The sequence below is a fragment of the Cricetulus griseus genome, chromosome 2 (assembly GCF_003668045.3).
Source record: "Cricetulus griseus strain 17A/GY chromosome 2, alternate assembly CriGri-PICRH-1.0, whole genome shotgun sequence".
Lineage (NCBI taxonomy): Eukaryota > Metazoa > Chordata > Mammalia > Rodentia > Cricetidae > Cricetulus > Cricetulus griseus.
Window position 1 is genome coordinate 373698218 of NC_048595.1, and position 25188 is coordinate 373723405.

The window sequence follows — 25188 nt, forward strand, 5'->3', positions numbered from 1 at the left end:
TGAAGCATATATGCAGGCAGGCTCCCTGGTTGTCGGTTCAATTTCTGTGAGCTCCTATGAGCCCAGATTAGGTGATTCTGTGGATTTTCTGGTGTCCTTGACCCCTCTGGCTCCTACAATTCTTCCTCTCTCTCTTCTGCAAGATTCCATGAGCTCTGCACAGAGACCTGGGATAGAACCAAACACAACTGGCAAAAAAAAAAAAAAAAAAAGTCAATCAAATGATTCCTAGTGATTTTCTCCTATACTTAGATTGCTACCTAGTTCAGTTGTCATCAGAGAGACCTCACTTAACAACTAGAGGAAACAGATGCAAAGATCCTTTGTTTATGTATTTATTTTATATACATGGGTGTTTTGCCTGCATGGGTGCAGTGCCCAAGGAGTCTAGAAAAAAGGGTATTGGATCCCCTGGGACTGGAATAGTTTAGTAATAGGTCATGTGAGCTGTTGTGTGGGTGCTGGGGGTCCATGAGCCATCTTTGTAGTCCAGTGTGTAGCTTTCTTAACTGAACTGTATTGTCTCACCTAGGTCCCTGCTGACCTGGTTTCCCTGCTGTGGTGGGCACATGGCTGGGGGTGAGACAGTTTATGGCATCAGTGAAGAGGTGCTTCCAGTGCCTGGGGAACACTACCCTGTTCTGGGACTGCCCTTGCCACCCAGTGCAGGCTCTTCCCACTGTGGGCAGCTGGGAGCCTTCATTAGCAACCCCACCCCTATAGCCCCTTATATGGGCCTAGACAGACTCCACCCCAGCCTTCCAGTACAGGGGGACTTAAGAACTGCCAAGATAAGGAAAGACCATGTCAAGGGTTAGTCCAGAAGGTTGGGTCAGTAGTGAACAGAGAAGGATCATTGCTGAAGGAAGGCAGGGGTGGATGTGTTTGACTTTGAGCACATTTATAGCCCTTGGAGGGGCCTGGCTGCAGGGAAAGGTGATTCAAGGAGGGCATGTCATCCTCGTTCCTGGGAGGCCAAGTGTGGGAGGAAGAGGTGCTCTCCAGGAGACCCTACTGGCAATACTCAGAAGGCGGAAGGTTACCAGCTCATCGCAGGACTGCTCTGGGCCCTTCCAACGACACACAGGCACTTACACAGGCTCTGAGGCTCAGCCAGTATGCTCTCTTTAAGGGCATGACCTTGCATAGTCTAGCCCCTGTGTGTGTAGAGTACCTGGCTACTCTTAGGACATTCCCTGGGAACTTCTCTCCTCAGCTGGCTCATCCATACCGTACGAAGGTCCTGAGGGCCATGGAGACAGTACTGAGCAGTCATATCCACGAGCTGGACAAGGACACTGCAGGCATTGTCATCCTCCTGGCTTCCAGTGAGATGACTAAGACCAAGGTGAGAGCCTCTGGCCATGTGGGCTGGGGAGGACAGCTTCTTTTCTTTGGCCTTCATCCCATAGTATCTGGAACAAGGCTGGAGTTTGACAGCAGAGACCCCTTGATCCTGTGTACCCCTCAGGGGCAGAGGCACAGGCTAAAGCAGAGAACAAGCCACCAAAATTTCTAGGTGATGAGGATAGGGAACCCATTCTCAGGCTAGTGGCTGTATGCAGCCCTCTTCATCACCAAGGCTTACCTCACCAGTTCTTCCTGCCACCTTCGTGGCTTCTCCCATCGGCTTCAGAGCCCCTATGGAAGGGAGGTGGGCTGAAGATCATGCCATGTGCTCTCTGACCTGTATTCACTAGGAGCACTAGAACACAGCAGCTTTTCCTTTTCTAGGCACCACTAAGGGCAGAGTAGTATCTTCTTCTTCTTCTTCTTCTTCTTCTTCTTCTTCTTCTTCTTCTTCTTCTTCTTCTTCTTCTTCTTCTTCTTTTAAAGATTTTATTTATTTATTATGTATACAACATTCTGCTTCCATGTATATCTGCACACCAGAAGAGGGTACCAGATCTCATAAGGGATGGTTGGGAGCCACCATGTGGTTGCTGGGAATTGAACTCAGGACCTCTGGAAGAGCAGTCAGTGCTCTTAACCTCTGAGCCATCTCTCCAGCCCCAGAGTAGTATCTTGCTTGTATCTCTTGAGAGGTTCAGGGAGAGATCAACCTGGTGATTGTTTGGGGTGCAGGAGCTGGACTGTGACTGGCAACAGGCAGCAAGCAGTGTCCTGGTGGCTGTGGGGAAGCGATTCATCAACCAGGTGATGGAGGAGGTGCTCAGCAGGTTCCAGCCTGGTGTTCTGCCACACTCCTCGGTGTTGCACACACTTGCCAGCCTGTCTGTGTCCAATGGTAGGTACCGTTGTGATTCTGGTCCCTTGACGTCCCTGAGTAGTTCTGGGGATCTCTGAAGATTACCGGGGGTTCTGGCCTCATACCCAAAGCTGTAAACAGTACCTCTGTGGGGCCCCTCAGAGTCTTGAAGGAGGAGGTGGGTGGGAAGTGGGTTGAGTCTGCAGCCCTTGTGACAGCTTCTCTCTTTCAGCATTTGGCATGGTTCCCTTTCTGCCATCCATCCTGAGTACCATGCTACCCATGCTGGGTATGGCCAAGCAGGATGCGCTGAGGGTGGTATTCTGCTGTGGTAAGACAGTGGGCATTGCCCATCTCCTTCACTTCCTAAACTGGGGCCTCTCTTGGGAGACAGTGTACAATGATAACCCTTTGTGATAGGTGCCATTGAGATGGTTGTGGGATGTCTACCAGTGAGGTAGGGCTCAGTTGGCCAAGCCACTGCTGAGGTGAGGCTGGGTAGGGGCCTGCACTCATAGATATAGCCTCTGCCACATTACTGCCTCTTTCTGATGCTGGGAAGGGCCTCTCCAACCCCTTTGTTTTATCCAGAGGCCTAGACAGGCCTGGAGAGTAGGAAGTCTTCTCTCAGAGCATTGCTTCCATTTTTATACTACATGTTTCCAACTAGCAGAGTGGCCATTCACTTGGAAGTACATTCTTATGCCTGAAAATCACTCTAAGATCCTTGAGATCAGAAGGAAGAGCCTTGGGGCTGAGAGGAGCTGAGGAATCCCAAGTCTCCTGCAGTTTTCAGGCCCTTCTAATCTTATATCAGCAACCAAGAATAGAGGGAGTTGAGGCCGTTGCCCACCTAAATGGAACCCTCAGAAGCCCATCCTCAGGGAAAGGGGGACTGACCAGTGAGCATTTCTCCTGGAGCCCTGGCGGGAAGGTAGTTTTGTTTTCTTCATTCATTTCTTTTAAGTTCTCTCTTGAGAGTTTGTCACTGTGGTTTATCCCTATCAATGAAGGGTTCAAATCTCTCTCTCTCTCCTCCCTCTCCCCACTCCCTCCCCCAGATGGGATTTCACTGTGTAACAGCCCTAGCTGTCCTGGAAATTCACTCTGTACACCAGGCTGGCCTCGAACTCAAAGAGATCTGCTTGCCTCTGTCTCCCGCGTGCTGGGATTAAAGGTGTGCGCCACCATAGACAGCAAGCATTTCTTCCTTCCTTCCTTTCTTTTCTTTTCTTTTTTTCTTTTTTTGGTTTTCGAGACAGGGTTTCTCTGTGTAGCTTTGTTCTCTGTGTAGCCTATCCTGGCACTTGCTCTGGAGATCAGGCTGGCCTCAAACTCACAGAGATCCACCTGTCTCTGCCTCTGCCTCCTGAGTGCTGGGATTAAAGGCGTGCACCACCAACGCCTGGCCGCAGCAAGCATTTCTTTATTAGACTGGATTGGAGGCCTTGGCTGAGGCTCTGCTTTGTAAGAGAGCTAAGTTAGGTGTGTCTTCTAGACACCATCCTATGGTCATCTAAGACTGTCCTGGGCACTGGCTGAGGGAGCGACTGCTGTGGAATTGAAATCCCAACACGAGCATGCAGCAATGTCAGTTACATGCATGTCAGTTTAGCACAGAGCAGACTCAGAGTGATTTTGGAATGATACAATGGAGGCTATGAGACAACAGAGTGAGAAATAAAAGAATGAACAAGTCATAAGAAAAGAACAAGTTCTGTGAGAGGAAAAAAAAGGCTAAATAAAAATATCAGACACTAAATTTTCTACTGAGAAGTGGGTGGTGTAGATATACAAGGAGCGTGGGCATAGAGCCAGGGTCTAAGGGCTGCACCCAGCCAGAGCCTTTGATACTTGGGGCTAAGGGAGAAGGGATAGGGTGGAGCAGATGGCAGACATGTTTGCCATCTCTCCCTTCACAAAGGATGAGGATCCTTATACCAAAAAATACAGCAGATCCAAAGTGGTCCATGCCAGAATCTAGACACCATGAAGTAACTTCTGGAAAAGCTTGAGTATCTAGAGCCACATCCCCTTCCTGGGACCCTGAACCTAATATGACAGGAAATAGCTTTGGCTGTCCTGGAACTCTCTCTCTAGACCAGGCTGGCTTTGAATTCACAGAGATCCTCCTGCCTCTGCCTCCCAAGTGCTGGGATTAAAGGGGTGCAACACCACTGCCCCGCTTCCAGGTTCTTTTTATGATCTGAGAATTAACATTTACATGAAGATGCTCCATTTGCCACTCTGCTTATGAACCATTAATCAGAAGGTTTTGGATTATATGAAGGTAGCTTCAGCAGGAGATGATATGAGCCCTTGGTAGACTGACTGGTTCCAGGGGGGGGGGCACAGAGATTTCTGCCTCAGTGCTCACCCTGCCCCTGTTGTCCTGTTGTATTGTTGTATGACCCAGACCTGTGTCTTGGGCTCTAATGCCAGCCATATCTTTTGGACTTCTCATATGACTGCCCACAGTAACTCAGAGGCTTTGCTGTATCCACCTGTATCCCCACTCAGGCCCCAGGGCATAGCCAAGGAAGGCATGATAATAGCCCTGGTATCCTGTGTCCATCCACATAGGCCTGGAACCCCTTTTCCTGTTTCTTCTTGCCCTCACATTGGGCTTGACAGCCCCTGTGCTGTATGGAGCATGATCTAGGGGAGGAGGGGGCAGTGCTTCCTTCTTTTGTCTATGGTAGACACAGGGGCAAGGTTATTTCAGGGACATAGGATCAAGGTGTTGGTGGATGGTACCATCCTGGGGGCTCAGAGGGAGCATGCATTCCTTCCCTCTTCTGGTAGCTTTGTGGCTCCTTGGAGCTTCCGCTTTCACTCGGCCTCCATTATCTACTCTTTACACGTGGCTGTTTTCTCCCTCTTATTTTCAAGTCAGGTTCAGGGCCACTCTCCTGTATGTGACCCTGTCCTGACAGGCCTGTAGTCCCCAGTTTGCAGAGAAGACCATATTCTGAGATTTCAGAGAAGATACAGATTGGGGAGGACTCTGTTTCTTCTGGTGTAGTCCAGGTGCTGGTCTAGGCCCATGCAGATTATCTTGGGAGCTCATAGGCAGCACTGGGGAGCCAGTGAGGGATGTCAGGAGTTGCTCACTGTGGGGTCATCACAGCTCTGCAGCACTTCAGCGAAAGCACCCTGGAGTACCTGGCCAACCTGGATCAAGCCCCAGACCCCACAGTCAGGAAGGACACCTTTGCTGCTGACATCTTTGGAGCCTATGACATTCTTTTCCACCAGTGGCTGCCAAGCCGAGATGCCAAGGTACAGCTGTGACCCATCCATGACTGAGGCCCAGCCCATGAGGCTTCCTTCTGCCTTTCCCCTTTCTCTCTGCCAGGGTAGTCCTAAGCGGGGAGAAAAGGGGTCCGCATTCCTGCCTTCAGTTGGTGCTTAGGAGGTGGTGAAGGGCCCCTGCATCCAACTGGAGTCAGCCTGTTCTAAAGCTTGGTCTTGAGGCCTGGTCATTGTAGGCCCCTATGGCACCCACTCTCTGCCCTGAGACTATGTCCTATCTGGCCACTGTCTGACCTTTTGCCATAGTTGTCCCATACTAGTAACTGGTAGTTATCAAGCTTGCCTGCTAGACCTGGGGGCTCAGAGGTGAGCAAACAAGGTGGTCTTTGCTGTTTTTTTTCAGCTCCGGCTTGCAGTGGTGGCAGCTCTGGGTCCCATGAGCCACCTGCTTCCCAGTGAGAAGTTGGAAGAACAGCTCCCTAAGCTCCTCCCTGCGGTACTTGGCCTCTACAAGAAGCATGCGGAGACCTTTCTGATATCCAAGGTATTTGTAGGGAGGGGGAGGGCACAGCAACACCAGAACCTCTCAGATCAGACCCTGCGGGAGCAACCCTAACTTAAAATTTTATGTTGGGTTATGAGGCAAGTGGCTTCCACTCTACTGAGCACTGGATTGGAGCCTGGGAACTCGAACCTCTACCTGCCATACTGTCCTGTGACTCGGAAAACCTTTCTTATCTGCCCCCAAATTCTGGAGGTTAAAATACAGCTTCTTCATTTGAGTCTTAAAGGGGATCATTGTTCTCCTGGACTGCATCATAGGGCCTCTGTTCCCTATTGTGGGGCAGAAAGTGGACTGAAGCCATCTCCTTCCTGTCCTGAACAGAGCCTGGGCCAAATTCTCGAGGCAGCTGTGAGTGTAGGCAGCCGCACACTGGAGGTTCAGCTTGATGCCCTCTTGGTGGCTCTTCATGCTCAGGTAGGCTGGAAGATGAGTATTTGGGATAGTGGATCTTATGGGGATGGACCCTTCAAAGTGAGTTGCCCAATGGGAGCACAGGGAGCATGATTTGGAGTGGGTGCTTAGGCCACACAGCCACGGAGTCGGCTTCCTGAGCATTACATGGGTGTGGCCTCTAGGGATGAGGCGTCATCTTGTAGCCCAGCAGTGGCAAGTGCACATGATACAGTGTATTAGTTTCTTTTTCTATTGCTGTGGCATACCACCCCAAGGAAGACAACTTATAAAAGAAAGTGTCTAATTGGGCTTAAAGTCTCAGAGTTAGAATCCCATGTTGGTGGAGCAAGGACATGGCAACAGGAACAGCTGAGAGCTCACATCTTGATCTCCAAGTAGGAGACTATATTAGTTAGGGTTCTCTAAAGAAACGGAACTGATAGCGGGTGCATGCATGTCTGTCTGTCTGTCTGTCTGTCTGTGATTTATTAGCATGGCTTACAGGCTGTGGTCCAAGTAGTCCAACATTGACTGTCTCCTGATGAAAAGGACAAGGATCTGGTGGTAGTTCAGTCCATGAGACTGGATGTCTCAGCTGTCCTAATCTCTAGAGTCTAGGGAAATTTTAGAGAGCTGCCAGTTTTCAGTCTGTGTTGGAATTCTGAAGAAGTGGGTTTTAACACCTGCATAGGAATGCCTCAGGATCTGGATAGATAAAATTTCTAGTGAAAGTGAGGGCAAGCAGGCAAAAAGTAAAAATTTCTTTCATCCCTGGCCTTTTATGTAGTCTGCCACCAGAAGGTGTGGAGCTTTTTACCTCAGATGAACTAATCAAAGCTGGGCGGTGGTGGCGCACACCTTTGATCCAGCACTTGGGAGGCAGAGGCAGGTGGATCTCTGTGAGTTCGAGACCAGCCTTGCCTACAAGAGCTAGTTCCAGGACAGCCTCCAAAGCCACAGAGAAACCCTGTCTCGAAACCACCCCCCCCAAAAAAAATTGAACTAATCAAGAAAATTCTTCACAGTCAAACCTAGCTGCTTGTTTTGTTTCCTTTTGGTTTTGGTTTATATGTATGGATATTTTGCCTGCATGCATGTCTGTACCACCAGTGTCTGATACTTGTAGAGGCCAGAATAGGAGGTCAGATCCCTGAGACCTAGAGTTGGATGGTTGTGAACTGCCATGTGGGTGCTGGGAATCAAACCCAGGTCCTCTGGAAGAGCAACCATTGCTCTCAACCACTGAGCCATCTCTCCAGTCCACAGCTGCTTAGGTTTTAGATGATTCATGATGTAGTTGACAACCAAGATTAGCATCACAGAGGCAAAGAGACCAAACTGGAAATTGTGTGAGTCTTTTGAAACCTCAAAGCCCATCCTCAGTGACACACCTGCTCCAACAAGGCCATGCCTCCTAATCCTTCCCAAACAGTTTGACCAGCTGGGGAAGTATTCAAACATATAAGCCTATGGGGCCATTCTCATTCAAATTACTACATACAGGAACCCCTGGATGAAGGCAACAGGAGTGGGCATCCAGCAGGATAGGGTGTGGCACTGAGGGCTGGCCCAGGAGGTCTCAAAGGGAGTTTCAGCATGACCACTGGATTATAGTGGTAGGAAGAGGCCCTGAGGCTGCCTTGGTCTATTAAGGAACTGAGCAAGAGAGGAGAGACATGGGATACCCTGAGTCACAAGATTCCATTGCAGGAAGTACTTCTATGAGAAATTATGTGGCTGGACATTCTCCCTGTGGGTTGAGACTGAGAAAGCTGCCTGTACACAGTGTGACCAGTAGAGGGAACACGAATCTGTGGAACTTTGTAGTTAAGAAAAAAGTAGGAGTTGGGTGGTGGTTGGTGGCACATGCCTTTAATCCCAGCACTTGTGAGGCACAGGCAGGCGTGCCTGGTCTCTAAATTTGAGACCAGCCTGGTCTACAGAGTAAGTTCCAGGACAGCCAGGGCTACACAGAGAAACCCTGTCTTGGAAGCAAATAAATAAGCAAAAACCACAACAGAATCATGAATTTTGCAGGAAAATAGACAGATCTTAATATCTTTTTTTAAAAGTTGATTATTGTGTGTGTTGAATGAAAACAAACTTCTTCTTGAAATAGTTTGACTCAGAGAAAATCTAGATTTGAATTCTCTGCTTTTCCCCCTGTGTCCTCCTTCTATTTGTAGTCTGTAGATACTGACTTGTCTATTTTGTGTGTTTGATCTGTCCCTGTTGCCTTTGTATTTTGCCTGTATGGTGTGTGTGTGTCTGTCCTTAATAACATTCTTTGCTCTTTGTTTGTTTATTTATTTTGTTTTTTGAGTACTCTGTATTTATTGAACAGTACAAAAAACATGGTATGAGAAAGGATTGAAGGACATTTCTTTTACAGAAATCTTTAACAATTTTCCAATGGAAGAAGTTACTTTACTGACCCTAAATAGCACCCCAAACACATAGATGTTATCAACCTATCCACATGTTGCTTTCAACATTTATGGGATATTTGTTTGTTACTTTTAACCTGTTGGCTTGCTTTCAGCAAATGATTGCCACAGTACACATTTTCTGGATTAGGACCATGGGAGAGTACATAGTTTAAGATTGTTCCAGACAGTGGTGACGCACACCTTTAATCTCAGTACTCAGGAGGCAGAGGCAGGTGGATCTCTGTGAGTTCAGTGCCAGCCTTGTCTACAGACCAAGTACAAGGATAGCCAGAATTGTTACACAAAGAAAGCCTGTCTTGAAAACTAAAACAAATCAACAACAAAAGCCAAAAAAAAAAAAAAAAAAAGATTGCAGCTATGCATTTAGCTTGCTTAGATTGTAAAAGCTGACTATAGGGAAATCCAAGACATAGTAAGGTTGGTTACATTCTCTCTTTCTCTCTCTCTCATTTTCATTTTTTATTTTTTGTTTTGTTTTCTGAGACAGGGTTTCTCTGTGTAGCCCTGGCTGTCCTGGAACTAGCTCTATAGACCAGGTTGGTCTTGAACTCATAGAGATCCACTTGCCTCTGTCTCCTGAGTTCTGGACCACCACCTGGCTAATTTTTTTAATTTAAATCATACATGATTTTTTTTCCCCGGAGACATGGTCTTATGCAGTATAGATTGATCTTGAATTCATAGGAATCCTTCTTGCCTCTACTTCTGGAATGCTGGAATTACATATGTGACCACCACACCTGTCAATATGGCAGCTTTTGAGTCCCTCAGCATTTGACAGAGCAAGCTACATCCTCTAGTGTTAAACTCTTGTTCAGACCTTGAGTAGCAGGACCTTACCAGGAGCCAGACAGCTCCTGGGCCTGGGGGGTGTGAGGCCTTTGGCTCCAAAATCTGGCCCTCAATTCCAGTTCTTTAGAACTGGGACCTGTAGTACCTCCTCTGTGACTCTTGTTTCTTCAGTCCCTGCCCTCCTTGCTACTGCTGTTTGTCTTGCTCCTGCTCTGGCCTGTCTCTCCAACTGTTCAGCTGCCTGGGCTTGGCCTCCAGGCTTCCCAGCCACCACCACTGCTGCTCAGTTGCTTCTGCTGGCTGTTGCTTTTGTTATCATCCTTTCTACCCAATTACTAAAAGTAAGCCAGAAAAAAAAAAAAAAAAAACACTTGGGGGAAGCCTTTTATTGGGTCTGATGTTGCACAGACCATTTGGGTATCTCTCAGCTGACTCAACAAATAATTCAAGCAGCTTATCTATCCATGTAATATAGCCAGAAGAGAGGTATTTATACCAATCACAGCAAACTTCCCTTGCAAATAAAGGCTTAGGTTCATAGGAACCATAGCTTTGACCCTTTATCACCCATCACATCACTTCCTCTCTGGTAGGCCACCAGGGGACATGCTTCCTCTCTGGCCCCCAGGAGGATCATCTAGAGTTCACCAAGGTTTATCATAACAAAAAGTCCAGTGAAAGCTTTGAAATAGTTCTGACAGGGTCTGTGCCTTCAAGAGCCAAAGCAAGCAGCCATATTGGATAGCTTCTTCAAGATGCCTGTGGAGCATTCATGATGGTCAGTGCTGGCTGTTTGGCTGACAGTCATTTTACAGCCAGGGAGAATCCAAAAGTTAGGGAATTGAACGAAGTGCCCCATCTTCCAACATCAGGAGGGTTTGCAGTAAGAACTTACTATTGGGCTCATGAGATGGCTCAGTGAGGAAAGGTGCTTGCCACTCAAGCTGGATGAGGTAAGTTCACTCCCTGGAACTCCCATATAAAGGTAGAAGAAGAGAACCGACTCCATTGGGTTGTTCTCTGATCTCTGCATGGGTGCCATAGCACATATTTACCCCCCCCCCACACACTAACAATAATACTAAGTAAATTTAAAAAAAAAAAAAGCCTTATTGGTTCTGGAGAGATAGCAGTTTAGCACACTTTATGTTCTTGCATGGGGCCTGAGTTCAGTTTCCAACATCCACATGTCAGCTCATAACCTGTGACGCTAGTTCCAGAAGATCCAGCACTGGTACTATTAGACCCCCGGAAAACTCAGGTATCCGGGGTCCCAGGCCACGACTGCAGTCACCCCAATCACCAGGCGGATTCGAGAGCTTGCTGCAAACTGCACGAGGCTTTATTGTAATTTAACGAGCTAACCCCATGTTAGCTCGGGTCTTTCACCCACCCACCATGGCGGATGGCTAGAAAAGACGGCTCCTAGGGCCTCCCAAGAGATCTTATAGGGCAGCATAAGGGGAGTGTCTAGGGGTATGCACAGGCTCACTATTGGTGTGCCTCCAGACTTGGAGGCCTTGCCCTGTGTTGATTGGCCAACTGGTTGTTATGGCCCATAGGCCCTCCCAGGGTGGTTGCTATGCTTTGTGCATCATTGCTGTGGGCTTGTCCGTAAAGCACACCCAGGGTCGTAAAGCGTAGCGCCACCAGCTAACTTCTGATTGGTTCCTTGTCACGAGGCAGGCATCTGACTTTCTAGTGACTAACTAACTTCTGATGGGTTCCTTGTCACAAGGCAGGCATCTGACCTCTAAGTGACCAAGGCAAGTTTATGGCAAGCATGTGTTCGGCTGTTATGGCTGCCGAAAGGGGAGCTGGTCCCTTCAGTACCAGGCACACATTTGATACACATACATACACATAGGCAAAATAAAACTTGTATCTAAAATAAAAATAAAGAAATCTTATTTATTTATTTTTGTTTTTTGAGACATAGTTTCTGTGTGTAGTCCTGGCTGTCTTGGAACTTGCTCTGTAGACAAGGCTAAGAATTTACTAGGCTAAATGTGGTGGCACACGCTTTTAATCCCAGCACTTGGAAGCAGAGAAAGGCAGATCTCTGTGAGTTTGAGGCCAGCCTGGTCTACAGAATGAGTTCTAGTCAGAGCTACACAGTGAGACTTTATCTCAAAAAACAAACAAACAAACAAACTGGGCTGGAGAGATGGCTCAGCGATTAAGAGCACTGACTGGCTGCTCTTCCAGAGGTCCTGAGTTCAATTCCCAGCAATCACATGGTGGCTCACAACCATCTGTAATGAGATCCTGTGCCCTCTTCTGGTATGGATGAAAACAAAGCGCTTATATACATAAAACAAACAAATAAATATTAAAAAACAAACAACAAAACAAAGCATAGGCTGGAGAGATGGCTCAGTGGTTAATACTTGTTGCTCTTGCAGATGGTCTGGGTTTGATTCCTGGTACCCACAGGACAGCTCACAAGTGTCTGTAACTTAGTCCAAGGGAATCTGGTACCCTCTTTTGACCTCCAGGGGCACCAGGAATGCATACATTTATTCAGGCAAAACATTCATACATATAAAACAGTAAAGTAGATCTTTAAATTATTTTATTGGACATATATTGGTGTTCTGCCTGCATGTTTATCTATGCACCATGTGTGTGCCTGGTACCACAGAGGTCAGAAGAGGGTCTCAAGTCCACTGCAACTATAGTTACATTGTGAGATGCCATGTGAGTGCTGAGAATTGAACCCAGGTTCCCTGGAAGAGCAGCTAGAGACCTCTTAAGCACTGAGCTATTACTCCAGCCCCTCTTTAATATATAATTATATATATATATATATATATATGAGGCTGGAGAGATGGTCAAGAGCGAGCAGTGACTGTTCTTCCAGAGGTCCTGAGTTCAATTCCCAGTAACCACATGGTGGCTCACAACCATCTGTAAAGAGATCTGGTGCCCTCTTCTGGCCTGCAGACATACATGCAGGCAGAACACTGTATAATAAATAAATCTTTAAAAAACTGTTTTTGAAAAAACCAAAAGCAGCAGCAGCAAAAAAAAAAAAAAATAGCTTTCCAGTCCCTAAGGTGAGGTAGAGAGCAGTAGGGATCTGTCACCACAATGTCTGTCGTGTCTCCTGGAGCAGATTTGTGTGCCCGTGGAGTCCTCAAGCCCCCTGGTGATGAATAGCCAGAAGGAGGTGCTTCGCTGCTTCACTGTGTTGGGTGAGTGGTGGCATGGGTGGTATCTTCTGTACAGGAAGAAGCCTCAGAGGACATGTCTGAACCAGTCCCCTTTGTCCTTCCTATCTATCTATCTATCTATCTATCTATCTATCTATCTATCTATCTATCGAGACAGGGTTTCTCTGTGTAGCCTTGGCTGTCTTCAAACTTGTTCTGTAGGCCAAACTAGCCTTGTACTCACAGATCTCCTATCCTCTGCCTTCCTCCCAAGTGCTAGGATTAAAGGCTTGTGCTACCACTGCATAGTTATTTTATCATCATTATTAATTATTATAAAAAAATAGATTCTCATGGTCTTTTTAGCTCAGCTCTCCTTGAATTCATGATCCTTCTGCCTCAGGCTTCCAAATACTGGAGTTCATTCATATGTCATCATGTCTGGTCAGTTGTTTTCTCTCTCTCTCTCTCTTTTTTAAGATTTATTTATTTATTATGTATACAGTGTTCTGCCTGCATGTATGCCTACAGGCCAGAAGAGGGCACCAGATCTTATTACAGATGGTTGTGAGCCACCATGTGGTTACTGGGAATTGAACTCAGGACCTCTGGAAGAACAGTCACTGCTCTTAACTACTGAGCCATCTCTCCAGCCCCCAGTTGTTCTCTTTGAGGAGGACAATAGTAGGTAGCTTCATGGCTGAGGAGATAGGGACTCAAGCAGGGTCTTGAGTTTAGCCAACCCCCCCCCAAGTACCTGATCTTCAGTGAAGTGAATGTTATAGCCCTACGTTTTTTCTTCTAGAGGCTTCTGTCTCCCATTCCACACATTCTATCCTTGACCCTCATCTAGAGTCTACTCTTCGCACCCCTGTATGTGGTTCCTGGCTCTGGCCATCAGTCTGGCATTACCTGACCCTAGCTAGAGGTGATAGCATCTTTCGGTGCCTCTGCTGGAACCTGGTGGTCTAGGACAGTGAAAGCTTTGTCTACCAACTCTGTCCCTGTTGTGTGTATTCCATCAGGGCATGCTCTCTAGTTGAAGGTCAGGCAGAGGTTTGTGACTTTCCAGTTGCTGAAGACCAGTGATATCAGCACCTATGTAGAGCCTGGAGGGAGGGGACACTGGAGACTGGTTCAACTGGCCCAGAGTGTGGTGTGAGGGAGGACCAATTTTTTTTAATATCATTGACACTGATTCACAAAGGTGAGAACTCACCAAAGTAATTTCCTAATGGTTCCCATTGGCAGTGATATAGGTTCAGGCTAGAGGTCTGTACAAGGTCAGGGACTGAGAGCTTGGGAATTGTCCTCTAGACGCACACTAACCCAGAAGCAGGAGGATCTCTGAGGGGTCCCTTGTGAATTAAGTTGGAACAAGTACAAGGTCTGAGTCTCACATGTACTATATGTGGTACCAACCATTGATGTTAAAGCCCCCTGTGCTCTAACCCTTCCCTTTATACAGCCACTCCAAGGAAACAGTGGAGTGAAATTGCTGGCTAGGGAGTTCCAGCTTCCTGCATCCCCACAGTGATGCTTTGTCTCCCTTGTCCTGGAATGCTCCAGATCCAGAATGACCGAGATATCCTGGGGTGCTTTGGGTGTGAGCATGGAACAGGGAACAAAGAGACTGCTAGAAAGTGTCTAATGTGTGTTTTGCCCTGTAGCTTGCTGTTCTCCAGACCGGCTGCTGGCCTTCTTGCTGCCCAGGCTGGACACCAGCAATGAGAGGCTCCGTGTGGGTACCCTGCAGATCCTGAGGCACATCATCAACTCAGCTGGTGAGTGTCTGCTGTGACTGCAGGATGGCCATCTGTGCCATGTCCAGCATAGGGCAATACTAGGATAATGTCCATCTGACAGATGAGAGTAGTGTCCTGCTTTGAATTACTATTAATCATAGTATTTTACCTTAGTGGTATTCACCATTGAACTTGTCTTTATTATTACTTCTTTGTTAAGACACCATGACCATGGCAACTTCTAAAAGAAAAGGTTTGTTTGGAGGTGGGGCAAGGGAGAGTAAGCATGTAGAAACAGTAATGGAATAGGCTTTTGAAACCTCAGAGCCCTCCCCTAATGACACACCTCCTCCAACAAGGTCAAACCTTCTACTCCTTCCCAAACTCTTCTACCAACTGGGGACCAAGCATTCAAATATATATGAGCCTATTGGATCGTTCTCCTTCAAACTACCACATAACGTAGAACTTAGGGTTCCACAGGTGCTTGGTAAGTGTTCTGCCTGTAAGCAACACTTGCAGCCCCAAGTTTCCTACCTTCTCCCCTTCCCCCATTTTTCAAGACAGAGTTTCTCTGTGTAGCCCTGGCTGTACTGGAACTCACTTTGTAGATCACGCTGGCCTTGAACCTCACCAAAATATAAACCCATCTATACAATTGTGATTATCTTTTTGAAACTTATTGCTAATCAAATAAATCTCCCTTAAAAGTAGGAAACTTGGGCCGGGAGGTGGTGCCACACCCCTTTAATCCCAGCACTCGGGAGGCAGAGGCAGGCAGATCTCTGTGAGTTCGAGACCAGCCTGGTCTACAAGAGCGAGTTCCAGGACAGCCTCCAAAGCCACAAAGAAACCCTGTCTCGGAAAACCAAAAAAAAAAAAAAAAAAAGGTAGATCCTGTTGCCTGGGGCTCTTCCAGGCAGTGGCTTAAGGATGTTTGTGGATCCTTGGCTTGCGCCTGCCACCACTACTTAGCTTCTTCCTTAATTCTTAAGCTGCATCTGTGAGTCACAGAAGCCACTTTTCCTCTTAGCATTTCACAGGGGAATTCTGCAACAAGAAACAGAATTTTCTCTTTCTGGAGATAGTTCATAGTGTGCTTCATTTCTTTCGGTAGACTACCTTAGAGAACTTCTTGCTTTCATAAATACAGATTGAAGATGCTTTTAATTTTTTTTAAAAGATTTTATTTATTTATTATGTATACAGTCTCCTGCCTTCATGCCAGCAGAGGGCACCAGATCTCATTCAAGGTGGTTGTGAGCCACCATGTGGTTGCTGGGAATTGAACTCAGGACCTCTGGAAGAGCAGCCAGTGCTCTTAACCCTGAACCATCTGTCCAGCCCTTGTTTTTTTTTTGTTTTTTTGTTTTGTTTTGTTTTTTGTTTTGTTTTGTTTTTATTTTTGTTTTCTTGAGACAGGGTTTCTTTGTGTAGCCCTGACTGTCCCAGAACTTACTCTGTAGACCAGGCCGGCCTCGAACTCAGAGATCCACCTTCTCCCCAACCCGCCCCCCCGCCCCCAAGTACTGGGATTAAAGGTGTGTACCACTATGCTCAGCTGACCATTCATAGTTTTTTTTTTTTTTTTTTTTTTTCATTTGCTTGTTTGTTTGTTTTAAAGACAGGATGTCAGATATCCCAGTCTGGCCTTGAATTTGTTATATACCTGAGAGTGACCATCCTCCCACTCTGCCTCCCCAGAGCGGGAATTGCGGGTGTTCACCCATATTTGTTCTTTTTTGGGGCAGGGTTCAAGACAGGATTTCTCAGTAGCTCTGGAGGCTGTCCTGGAACTAGCTCTTGTAGACCAAGCTGGTCTCGAACTCACAGAGATCCGCCTGCCTCTGCTTCCGAGTGCTGGCATTAAAGGTGTGTGCCACCAACACCCCACTCCCATACTTGTTCTTATTCAGTGTTGGGGATGCAACTTAGAGCTCCATGCCTGATAGGCAAATACCCTGCCTGCTTAGCTACATATCTAGCCCTGGTTTTATTCTTATTTGTTCTAAAATGACATAATATACAATGGTATAATTCAGTGGTGTTGTGGGGCTGGAGAGATGGCTCCGGTCCTGAGTTCAATTCCCAGGAACCACATGGTGGCTCACAACCATCCGTAATGAGATCTGGTGCCCTCTTATGGCAGGCAGAGAGATGTGCAGACAGAACACTGTATACATAATAAATAAATAAATCTTAAAAAAAATTATTCAGTGATGTTGAGAACAGCCACCATGTGGCTGTCACCACTACCCTCTGTGAAGTGTTCCTTCCTGCAGCCCACTTCCTGGTGACTGTCTTCAGTCTCTATTCATAGAAGTTTCATGGTATTACCATCTTTTCTTCCTTCCTCAGTTTTAAGGTCATGAGCATTCTTCAGCATCTTCTAAACATTTGCTTCAGGTCAGACTTAGAATTTCTATTGTCTGAGCTTTTGTAGCACACATGTTGTTTTTCTGCGGTTTCTGTTTTTACCACCAAGACCTTACCAGGATTGGTGTGGTGGCTCCAGGGGAGTAGGGCATGGGCTCAAGGAGTATTTTAGAGGTGGGGGTGGGGCTGGGGTACTGGGGACAAGGCCATGTTTCCTTTGAGGCCTCTGCCCTCAGTTTTGGGATCTCCCTTTCGCTACTCTGGGAGCTAGTGTTCTGAGGGCCGTGAGCCTCTGGGTCCAGGCTCCTGGCTTGTGAAATTGGGATCAGGATGACATCTTTCTTACTGGACTGCACTGTCTGTGTAATGAGAATGTTGTCACAAGCAGTGTGTTACCTGCATTGTACCCTCATTTTTCTTCCCTGTTTTCCTTCCTTTTAAAAAAAAGAGTGATTATTTTGTTTATTATATGTATTACATGTGCCTACATGAGTTCATGTGCAGGTGCCCATGGAGGTTGGAAGGCAATTGATGCTTTATTGGAGTTACAGATGTGCTGTCTGATGTAAGTTCTGGGAACTGAGCCCAGGTCCTCTACAAGAGCAGTAAGCGCTCTTAACTGCTGAGCCATCTCCCTTTCTTTGAGACAGAGTCTTTTTTTTTTTTTAAATACTTTATTTAATTTTATTTTATGTGCATTGATGTAAGGATGTCTGATCCCCTGGAACTGGAGTTACAGACAGTTGTGAGCTGCCATGTGGGTGCTGGGAATTGAATCTGGGTCCTTTGGAAGAGGATCCAGTGCTCTTAACCTCTGAGCCATCTCTCCAGCTTGAGACAGAGTCTTGCTCTATAGCCTAGACTGGCCTTGAACTCACTAGCTTCTTAAGTCAGCTTCCTCAGCTAGCCTGGAGCTTGTGATCCTCTTGCCTCCTCCTGTTAGGGTTACAGGCATGTACCCTAACTACTTCATAATATCCATTTAAGATTTATCATAAAAAGTGAAATCCACTCCATAAAAATGAAAATGCTTCACAGATTTTGATGTCATCATTGCACAAGGGCTGTGCCAGTCTTCCATGCATTGTCACAGTCTCAGTTTATGTGCTGCTGCTGAATTGAGCACTTAATGGCCATCTTGAATCTTCTTTTAAGTACTAGGAGTTAAGCCAGGCAGTAGTGGCACATGCCTTTATTTCTAGCATTTGGGAGGCAGAGGCAGGTGTATCTCTGTGAGTTCAAGGCCACCCTGGTCTACAGAGTCAGTTCCAGGACAGCCAGGCTACACAGAGAAACCCTGTCTCAAACAAACAAACAAACAAAAAAAAAAAAAAAAAAAAAAAAAAAAAGGAGGAGGAGGAGGAGGAGGAGGAGGAGGAGGAAACAAAGTATTAGAACATGAAAGGTTGTTGCTGATTCTCAGCAAGAAGGAGCCTCAGACCAACAGCAGCAGTCACCTGGAACATGGGAGAGGTGCCCAGCTACCCAAGACCTGACACATCAGATGTTAACTCTCTACTGCCAATTGCTTAGCTTTTTAAAGATATGTTTAAATTTCATGTATTTATTTACGTGTTTATTGTGGGTGTGAGTGCCGTGAAGAGGGAGTAGACTTCAGAGAACAATTTGCAAGCACTGATTCTCTCCTGCCACATTGGTTCCAGGGATGAAACTTGGCAGTCTTGATGACAAGAACTGAGCTTTCTGCCCCATCCCACCTTTGTTTTTTCTTTTAAATTGTATTGTTATTATTATTATTAGTTTTTCAAGACAGGGTATCTTTGTAGCACTGGCTGTCCTGGCACTCGCTTTATAGACCATCTGTCCTCAAATTCATAGAGCTCTGCCTCTACGTGCTGGGATTAAAGGTGTGCACCACCACCGCCGGCTTCTTTTTATTATTTTTAATTATATATATGTAAGTCTGCCTGTGGATATGTGCATATGAGTGTACATACCCACAGAGACCAGAAGTGTCAGATTTCCCTGGAGGTGACTGTGAGCCACCTGATGTAGGTGTTGGGAACTGAACTCAGATCCTCTGGAAGAACAGCACACGCTCTTAACCACTGAGCCATCCCTCCAGCACCCCCACCCCCTTTAAATTCATCATCATCATCATCATCATCATCATCATCATCATCATCGTTTGCTCAGGCTAGAGATTGAAAAATGAACCTTGAGTGTCTGTCCAACTGTAAGCCACTGTAATTTAATATTTTATAGAAAAGAGGGTGGGATTTACAGAAAACACAATCTGAGCAGAAGGTGGAGCCCTTTGAATTCTGTTCCTAGTGGCTCCGGTATTCTGTCCCTTAGGTGCTGGTTTGAGCACCCACAGCCCCCGCCCCACACCTCTTACTGGTATTGTGCTTTCATGATGGCTTCTTTTGAATGAGTTAGAGAACAATTCTTTGCAAAGGTGACCATCTTAAAAGCTGGCTACATTTGACAAGGCAAGTATATTTGGTAGGGAGAGCAAGCACACATGCAATAATACAAAGAGCTTTTCTTATATTCACACACAGAGAACTGAGTACTGTCAGAGTGGGACACCATTTAGCAGTGCGTAAAAGCCAGGACGGATGTCTCCGATGTCTTTGCCTAAGACTCCTGGTTAACAGTGGCATCTCCTTCATTCCTTGGATCTGCTGTGGTCTACCCTACACTTCCCCTGGCCTTGCAGAATTTGCAGTACACTGCATTTCAGTGCCACAGTATTCTAGAGCATAGTTCTTCAAGCACAAAGAGAATTAAAAATACCTTTTAACTTTTTTTTTTTTTTTTTTTGGTTTTTCGAGACTGGGTTTCTCAGTGTAATAGCCCTGGCTGTCCTGGAACTCTGTAGACCAGGCTGGCCTCGAACTCACAGAGATCCGATTGCCCCCCCCCCCCAGTGTTGGGATTAAAGGTGGTCGCCACCACCTCCTGGCCCCTTTTAACTTTTTAATTGGTAAAATATTATTTGCAGATTTTTTTCTCCTTCAGAGAAATGGATTTATGCCATTTCCTCCTTCCACACAAGAACCAAGTGAAGCCAGGCCCCCTGAGGCCGATGTGGGTAGGATGACTGGTCTCGGCTGGTAGGGACTAAGCCATCTTGTTTATTGCAGCTGCTCAAATGGAGATTAAGAAGCCCTTTATCCTTTCATCCATGAGACTCCCTCTTCTGGACACCAACAATAAGGTAAAGTGGACAGGTTAGCTTGGCCATTGTTGGAATAGATCAGTTAGTTTGGCTCATCATAAGCAGTCAACAGAAGAGTAGCCAGAACACTGAAGTTTCCATCCCAGCAGTCCCTGGGTGCAAGCAAGCAGAGAGACGTACACATGTAGTGTGAACAGACTTGTATTGTAGTAAGGTGTTTTACTCTTTTGGCTTTCTGTGTTCTTTTGTGGGGCCCACCACCCAGCTCCCAAGTAAATCACACCCAGTCTTATTCTTAGTTATAAATGTCTGGCCTTACCTTGGTTTGTTTCTTCCAGCTTTTCTTAACATAAATTAACCCTTTTGTCTCTGGGATTTTCCTTTTCTATTCCTGTATACCTTTTTTTCCTTCTTACTTTGGGCCTTGCTGTGTAGCTAGGTGGCTGGCCCTTGACATCCTCCTCGCCTTACTCTCTTGCTCTATTTATACTCTGCCTGCCAGCCCCGCCTATTCTTGCTCCTGCCTCGCTATTGGCCATTCAGCTTGTTATTAGGACCATCAGGTGTTTTAGACAGGCAAAGAACCACAGCTTCACAGAGTTAAATAAATGCAGCATAAACAAATGTCACACACCTTAAGATAATATTCTACCACACAGGCTACCTTTTGTTTTTGTTTTTTGAGACAGGGTTTCTCTGTGTAGCTCTGTGGCTCATGTCCTAGAACTAGCTCTATAGACCAGGCTGGCCTTGAACTCACACAGATCCACCTGCCTCTGCCTCCTGAGTGTACCACCACCGCCCAGCAACAGGCTACCTGTCCACATTGTTAGTGAATTGTTAGTGACCCCAAGCCACCTCAGGGTTAGGACCTGTTGTAGGCCCAGAGGGCTCAAGCACCACCCTGACTGAGATTTACTGTTCACTAGAAGGACTCAGAGAACTCAGGTAGCTGGTACACTCACCACTTACTACAGGGATTGTTTAAATCGGCTGGGAAGATGGGTGTGGTAGCTCCCAAATGTCATCTTAGCACTTGGGAGTCTAGGAGCTCATGCCCGTCCCAGGCTACATAATTAGACCTTATCTCAAAACCAAAAATCAGCTGGGAAAGAGCTCTTGGAACAGAGTTCTGGAGTGCCCAAACCTGCAGCTTCCCATTGCTTTCAGTGGCCACACATAGGAGTATTGCCAACTATGGTCATTCCTGAGTCTTAGAGTCCTGAGCCTTTAGCCCTGTTAGGTGGATGTGCTGAGCTATCTGTATGGCTACACCCAGCCTCAAGCCCCTCTGGAAACAGGACTGATACCATGTGGCTTGCAAGCTTCTACCTGTGGGAGATGACCCTGGTCCCAGATCATGAGACTTCACCAAGTGCGATATCTTAGGGGTTCCCAGGAGCCTAGGAAACAGGTCAGATTCCTCTTTGGGCAAGGTAGATCTTTTCCAGCCCTCTGAGCGCTATTGTCTTGTGCAGGGCCATCTTGCTCAGTGGCAGGCAGCAGGACCCTAGCCCTCCCTGAGAGCAACTGCAGCGTTTTGTTACTTCTGGGATCTCCTGTGTATCATACTCTCCAGAAGCTTCTAACATAAACTCAGCCTGGGCAGTTGGCTACCAACCCAGACCCACCCTGTTCCCATGATGCCACATCAGATGAATGTGACATGGGGATAACAATAGACAGTAGGCGGGGCGGTGGTGGCGCACGCCTTTAATCCCAGCACTCGGGAGGCAGAGGCAGGTGGATCTCTGAGTTCAAGACCAGCCTGGTCTACAAGAGCTAGTTCCAGGACAGCCTCCAAAGCCACAGAGAAACCCTGTCTCGGGAAAAAAAAAAAAAAAAGACAATAATCTCAGGAGGCCTCCTTGGATCACCTGTATTTGACCTGACATTCTAGGAAGCAAAAACATTCTCATGGATTTGAAGGCCCCTGAGAGTGGGGGCCTTGTAGGGTGCACTGGCTCTGAGTAAATGTCAGTGATTTTGGCTATTGGGCTGACCCAGTAGACTTAGAACTAGGAATGCTTGGGTGATAGTTAAAGGTCTGAGAAACATTGCCTGGGGGAAGAACCAAACATCCAGGTCAATAGCATAGCACAGGAAGTATGGGTGTCACACAAGAGAAGCCTGCCCTGAAGGAGCCTGTCCTATAGCTTCAGGCCAGATGAGCAATACAGATAGGCTAGGTCTGTTACATGCCGTAGGGTGAGGAGGTAAAGCCAGAGGGCAGGGTGGTTTGGAGCAGATCTTTAGCACAGCTGTTTTCATAGACCTGAGGATGAAGCTTGGTAAAAGTGCACGAAGGAGGGCAATTGGTGAGATAAGGTGACTTCTGAAGGACTCAGAGGAGGGCAAGGATGTATGTGGGATAGCAGGAAAGAGGCCTTCCTTTGCAGACCTGCACACATCACAAGGTGGCTAAAAGACTAGCCGAGAGCTGAGCAAGCTTCCATGAAGTGGTGTGCTAGGCACTGCAGCAGGTGTGGGGATGGCTGTGAGTGCAGCTGTACATCCCAGTGTGTCTGTGAGTCCAGATGCAGGGGCCTTTGTAGGTACAGGGGTGGAGGAGGTACATATGGGTGTGGGCACTGATACAAATGGAGCCACATACCGATGCACCAGGTATGCTCCCTGTGCCCCTTCCTGACCTTCTCTTGCTTCTGGGCAGGTGAAACGAGCTGTGGTGCAGGTGATAAGTGCTATGGCCCACCATGGCTATCTGGAGCAGCCTGGAGGTGAGGTGATGGTTGACTACATTGTGCAGCAATGTGCTCTGCCCCTGGAGGAGGTAAGGACTACTACCAACAGACACACCTCTTTCTGGATCTGTTGGATAACAGGCTGTTCAGTCTGTGTCTCTCTTGAACACTGTTAGCCTGGTTACCAAGAAGAGCAGCTAACCTGGCAGCAGGTGGCTGTGTGTGGACTGAGGTTCCCTTTGGTCTCTGAGTCATGGTCTCTGTTGATGTCCACTCAACAGATGTCCAACTCAGAAGCAGAGGCAGAAGACAGAAACTTTATTCTCTTTGGTTCCTTTCTGTTTAAAACATTCATAAACCCACCCCAGACATGATAAAGTAGACTGCAGGAGCGGGTGGGTGTACGGCTCAGCGGCATTGTGCTTGACCCCGTATGTACAGAGTCCTGGACTCATTAGTGAGGAAATGAGTGCAGGCAAAGTAGTTAGACACTAAACTAGCAAGTGCTCAAGTTCTTGGGTTGCCAGCTATGGGTCTGGTTTCTTGGAGTTAGCAAAGTTAGATTGTCCTAAGGTTGGTTCAGAATAGACATACATTGCTACTTTTGTATTGCTAGTATAAAATACCATGACTGAGGAAACTTGTAGAAGGAAGGGTTTATTTGGGCTTCTGATCCAGAAGGATAAGAGTCCATCATGGTAAAAAGAGAGCAACAAGTGGCAGGCAGGTGGCAGGAACAGGAAGCTGAGAGCTAACATCTTCAACTGCAAGCAGGAAGCAAGCAAAGAGTAAACAGGAAGTGGGGCAGGACCACTCAGAGTCGATCCCAGGTAACTCACTTCCTCCAGCAAGACTCCACCTCCTAAAGATTCCAGAACATCCACAGACAGCTACCAGCTGGGGACCAAGTGTTCAAATATCCGAGACTACAGGCAACATTTCTCATTCAAAGCACCACATGTGGCCTTCTTCTTGTCCTCTGTCATTGTGGTACATGCAATACCTCAAATGGAACGCCTGTGTTTATTCTTTTAAAATGTGATTTTAACAGATTTAGGGCTGGAGAGATGGCTCCGCAGTTAAGAGCGCTGGCTGCTCTTCCAGAGGTTCTGAGTTCAGTTCCCAGCACCAAATGATTGACAGCTGTCTGTGACTGTAGTCCTATAGGATCCCCTGCCCTCTTCTGGTGTGCAGGTGTATATGTAGGCAAAAACAGCCATATAAAATAACTTTTATAATTGAGATTTTTTGTCTTATGTGTATGAATATTTGCCTGCATGTATGTATGCATATCACGTGCACTGTTGGTGCCCACAGAGATCAGGAAAGAACATTCCCTGGAACTGGAGTTACAGATGGTTTCGAGCCACCACATGGGTGCTGGGAATTGAACCCAGGTCCTCTGTAAGAGCAGCAAATGCTCTAAACCTCTGATCCATCTCTCAAGCCTCATATTCTTTTTTATTCTTTGAGAATTTCCTATAATGTATTTTGATCATATTCACTCCTACTCTCTCTCTGACTTTTCCCAGATCTACTTTCTCTCTCTTTTTTTTTTATAAAATCGAATTTACTTATTTATGTATGTGTGCTCATACATAATATAACACATGTATGAAGAAGGCCAGAGGATAATATATAGAAGTTGGTTGTCTACACCCTGGGGGTCTTAGGGATAAAACTCAGGGTGTCAGGTCTTGATGGTAAGTATGTTTTCCCACTGAACCATCTTCCAGGCCCATCCTGCATTTGTCTTGAAGTACTAGAGGTCATGGATAATTTGGAGGAAGCCTTACCAAGGTTTCGGGCCTCACAGGTCAATTCCTTCTTTAAGAAAAGAAGAATTTGGAGAGAGGGGGATGTATGTAGGTATGTGAGTGAGTGCGTGCGTGCAGGCACACACGTGTCATGGCCTGCACGTGGAGCTTAGAGGACAACTTTCAGGAGTTGTTCTCTCCTTGCACCATTGGGTCTGGGACTCACTCAGACTGTCAGTCTTACACAGAGAGCACTTTTCCTCACGGCACCGCGTCACCAGCTTTTCCTGAGTGATTTTAGTTTACTGTATGAAGGTGACAGACATGCTGATGCTGTTAGGGGCAGGTTTGGTAGGTCTGCCCTGTTTCCTTTTCTGCTAGCCTTTTCCTTTCTCATTCTAAATGGGTGTGTGGACAACCATCCCTGTTTGTCCTCATTTGCCTCTTCCCCAGCTGGAGAAGCCCAGCCCTGATGCGGAGGACCTGGCAGCAGATAGTGTACGGGCAGTCAGTATCCGCACCCTCTACCTGGTCAGCACCACGGTGGACAGGATGAACAGTGTAAGTGTGTGGTGTCTTTGACTCAGGGCCTGCTGCCTGAACTCTCTCTTCCTGAGGATTCCTGCCCTCCCCACCCCTGA

General features: G+C 46.8%; 1 protein-coding gene and 1 non-coding gene across 18 annotated transcripts in view; one reads left to right on the forward strand and one right to left on the reverse strand.

Annotated features, from left to right (window-relative positions):
* Mroh1 (maestro heat like repeat family member 1) overlaps positions 1 to 25188 on the forward strand; it is a 59945-nt gene that overhangs the window by 11156 nt on the left and 23601 nt on the right. For all 17 annotated transcript variants that reach the window (XR_004768603.1, XM_035440695.1, XM_035440690.1 and 14 more), the window contains 11 exons: positions 1217 to 1348; positions 2086 to 2248; positions 2442 to 2540; positions 5340 to 5491; positions 5868 to 6008; positions 6351 to 6443; positions 12783 to 12861; positions 14490 to 14603; positions 20054 to 20127; positions 22760 to 22879; positions 25001 to 25108. Coding sequence is in view for 16 of the 17 variants with exons in the window: in XM_035440695.1 (XP_035296586.1) it covers positions 1217 to 1348; positions 2086 to 2248; positions 2442 to 2540; positions 5340 to 5491; positions 5868 to 6008; positions 6351 to 6443; positions 12783 to 12861; positions 14490 to 14603; positions 20054 to 20127; positions 22760 to 22879; positions 25001 to 25108 (1275 nt within the window). In the remaining variant the exon portion in view is untranslated. The remainder of the gene's footprint in view (positions 1 to 1216; positions 1349 to 2085; positions 2249 to 2441; positions 2541 to 5339; positions 5492 to 5867; positions 6009 to 6350; positions 6444 to 12782; positions 12862 to 14489; positions 14604 to 20053; positions 20128 to 22759; positions 22880 to 25000; positions 25109 to 25188) is intronic.
* On the reverse strand, positions 17957 to 18066 carry LOC113834526. Its single transcript, XR_003483092.1, has one exon. It is a non-coding gene; the product is annotated as a U6 spliceosomal RNA (small nuclear RNA).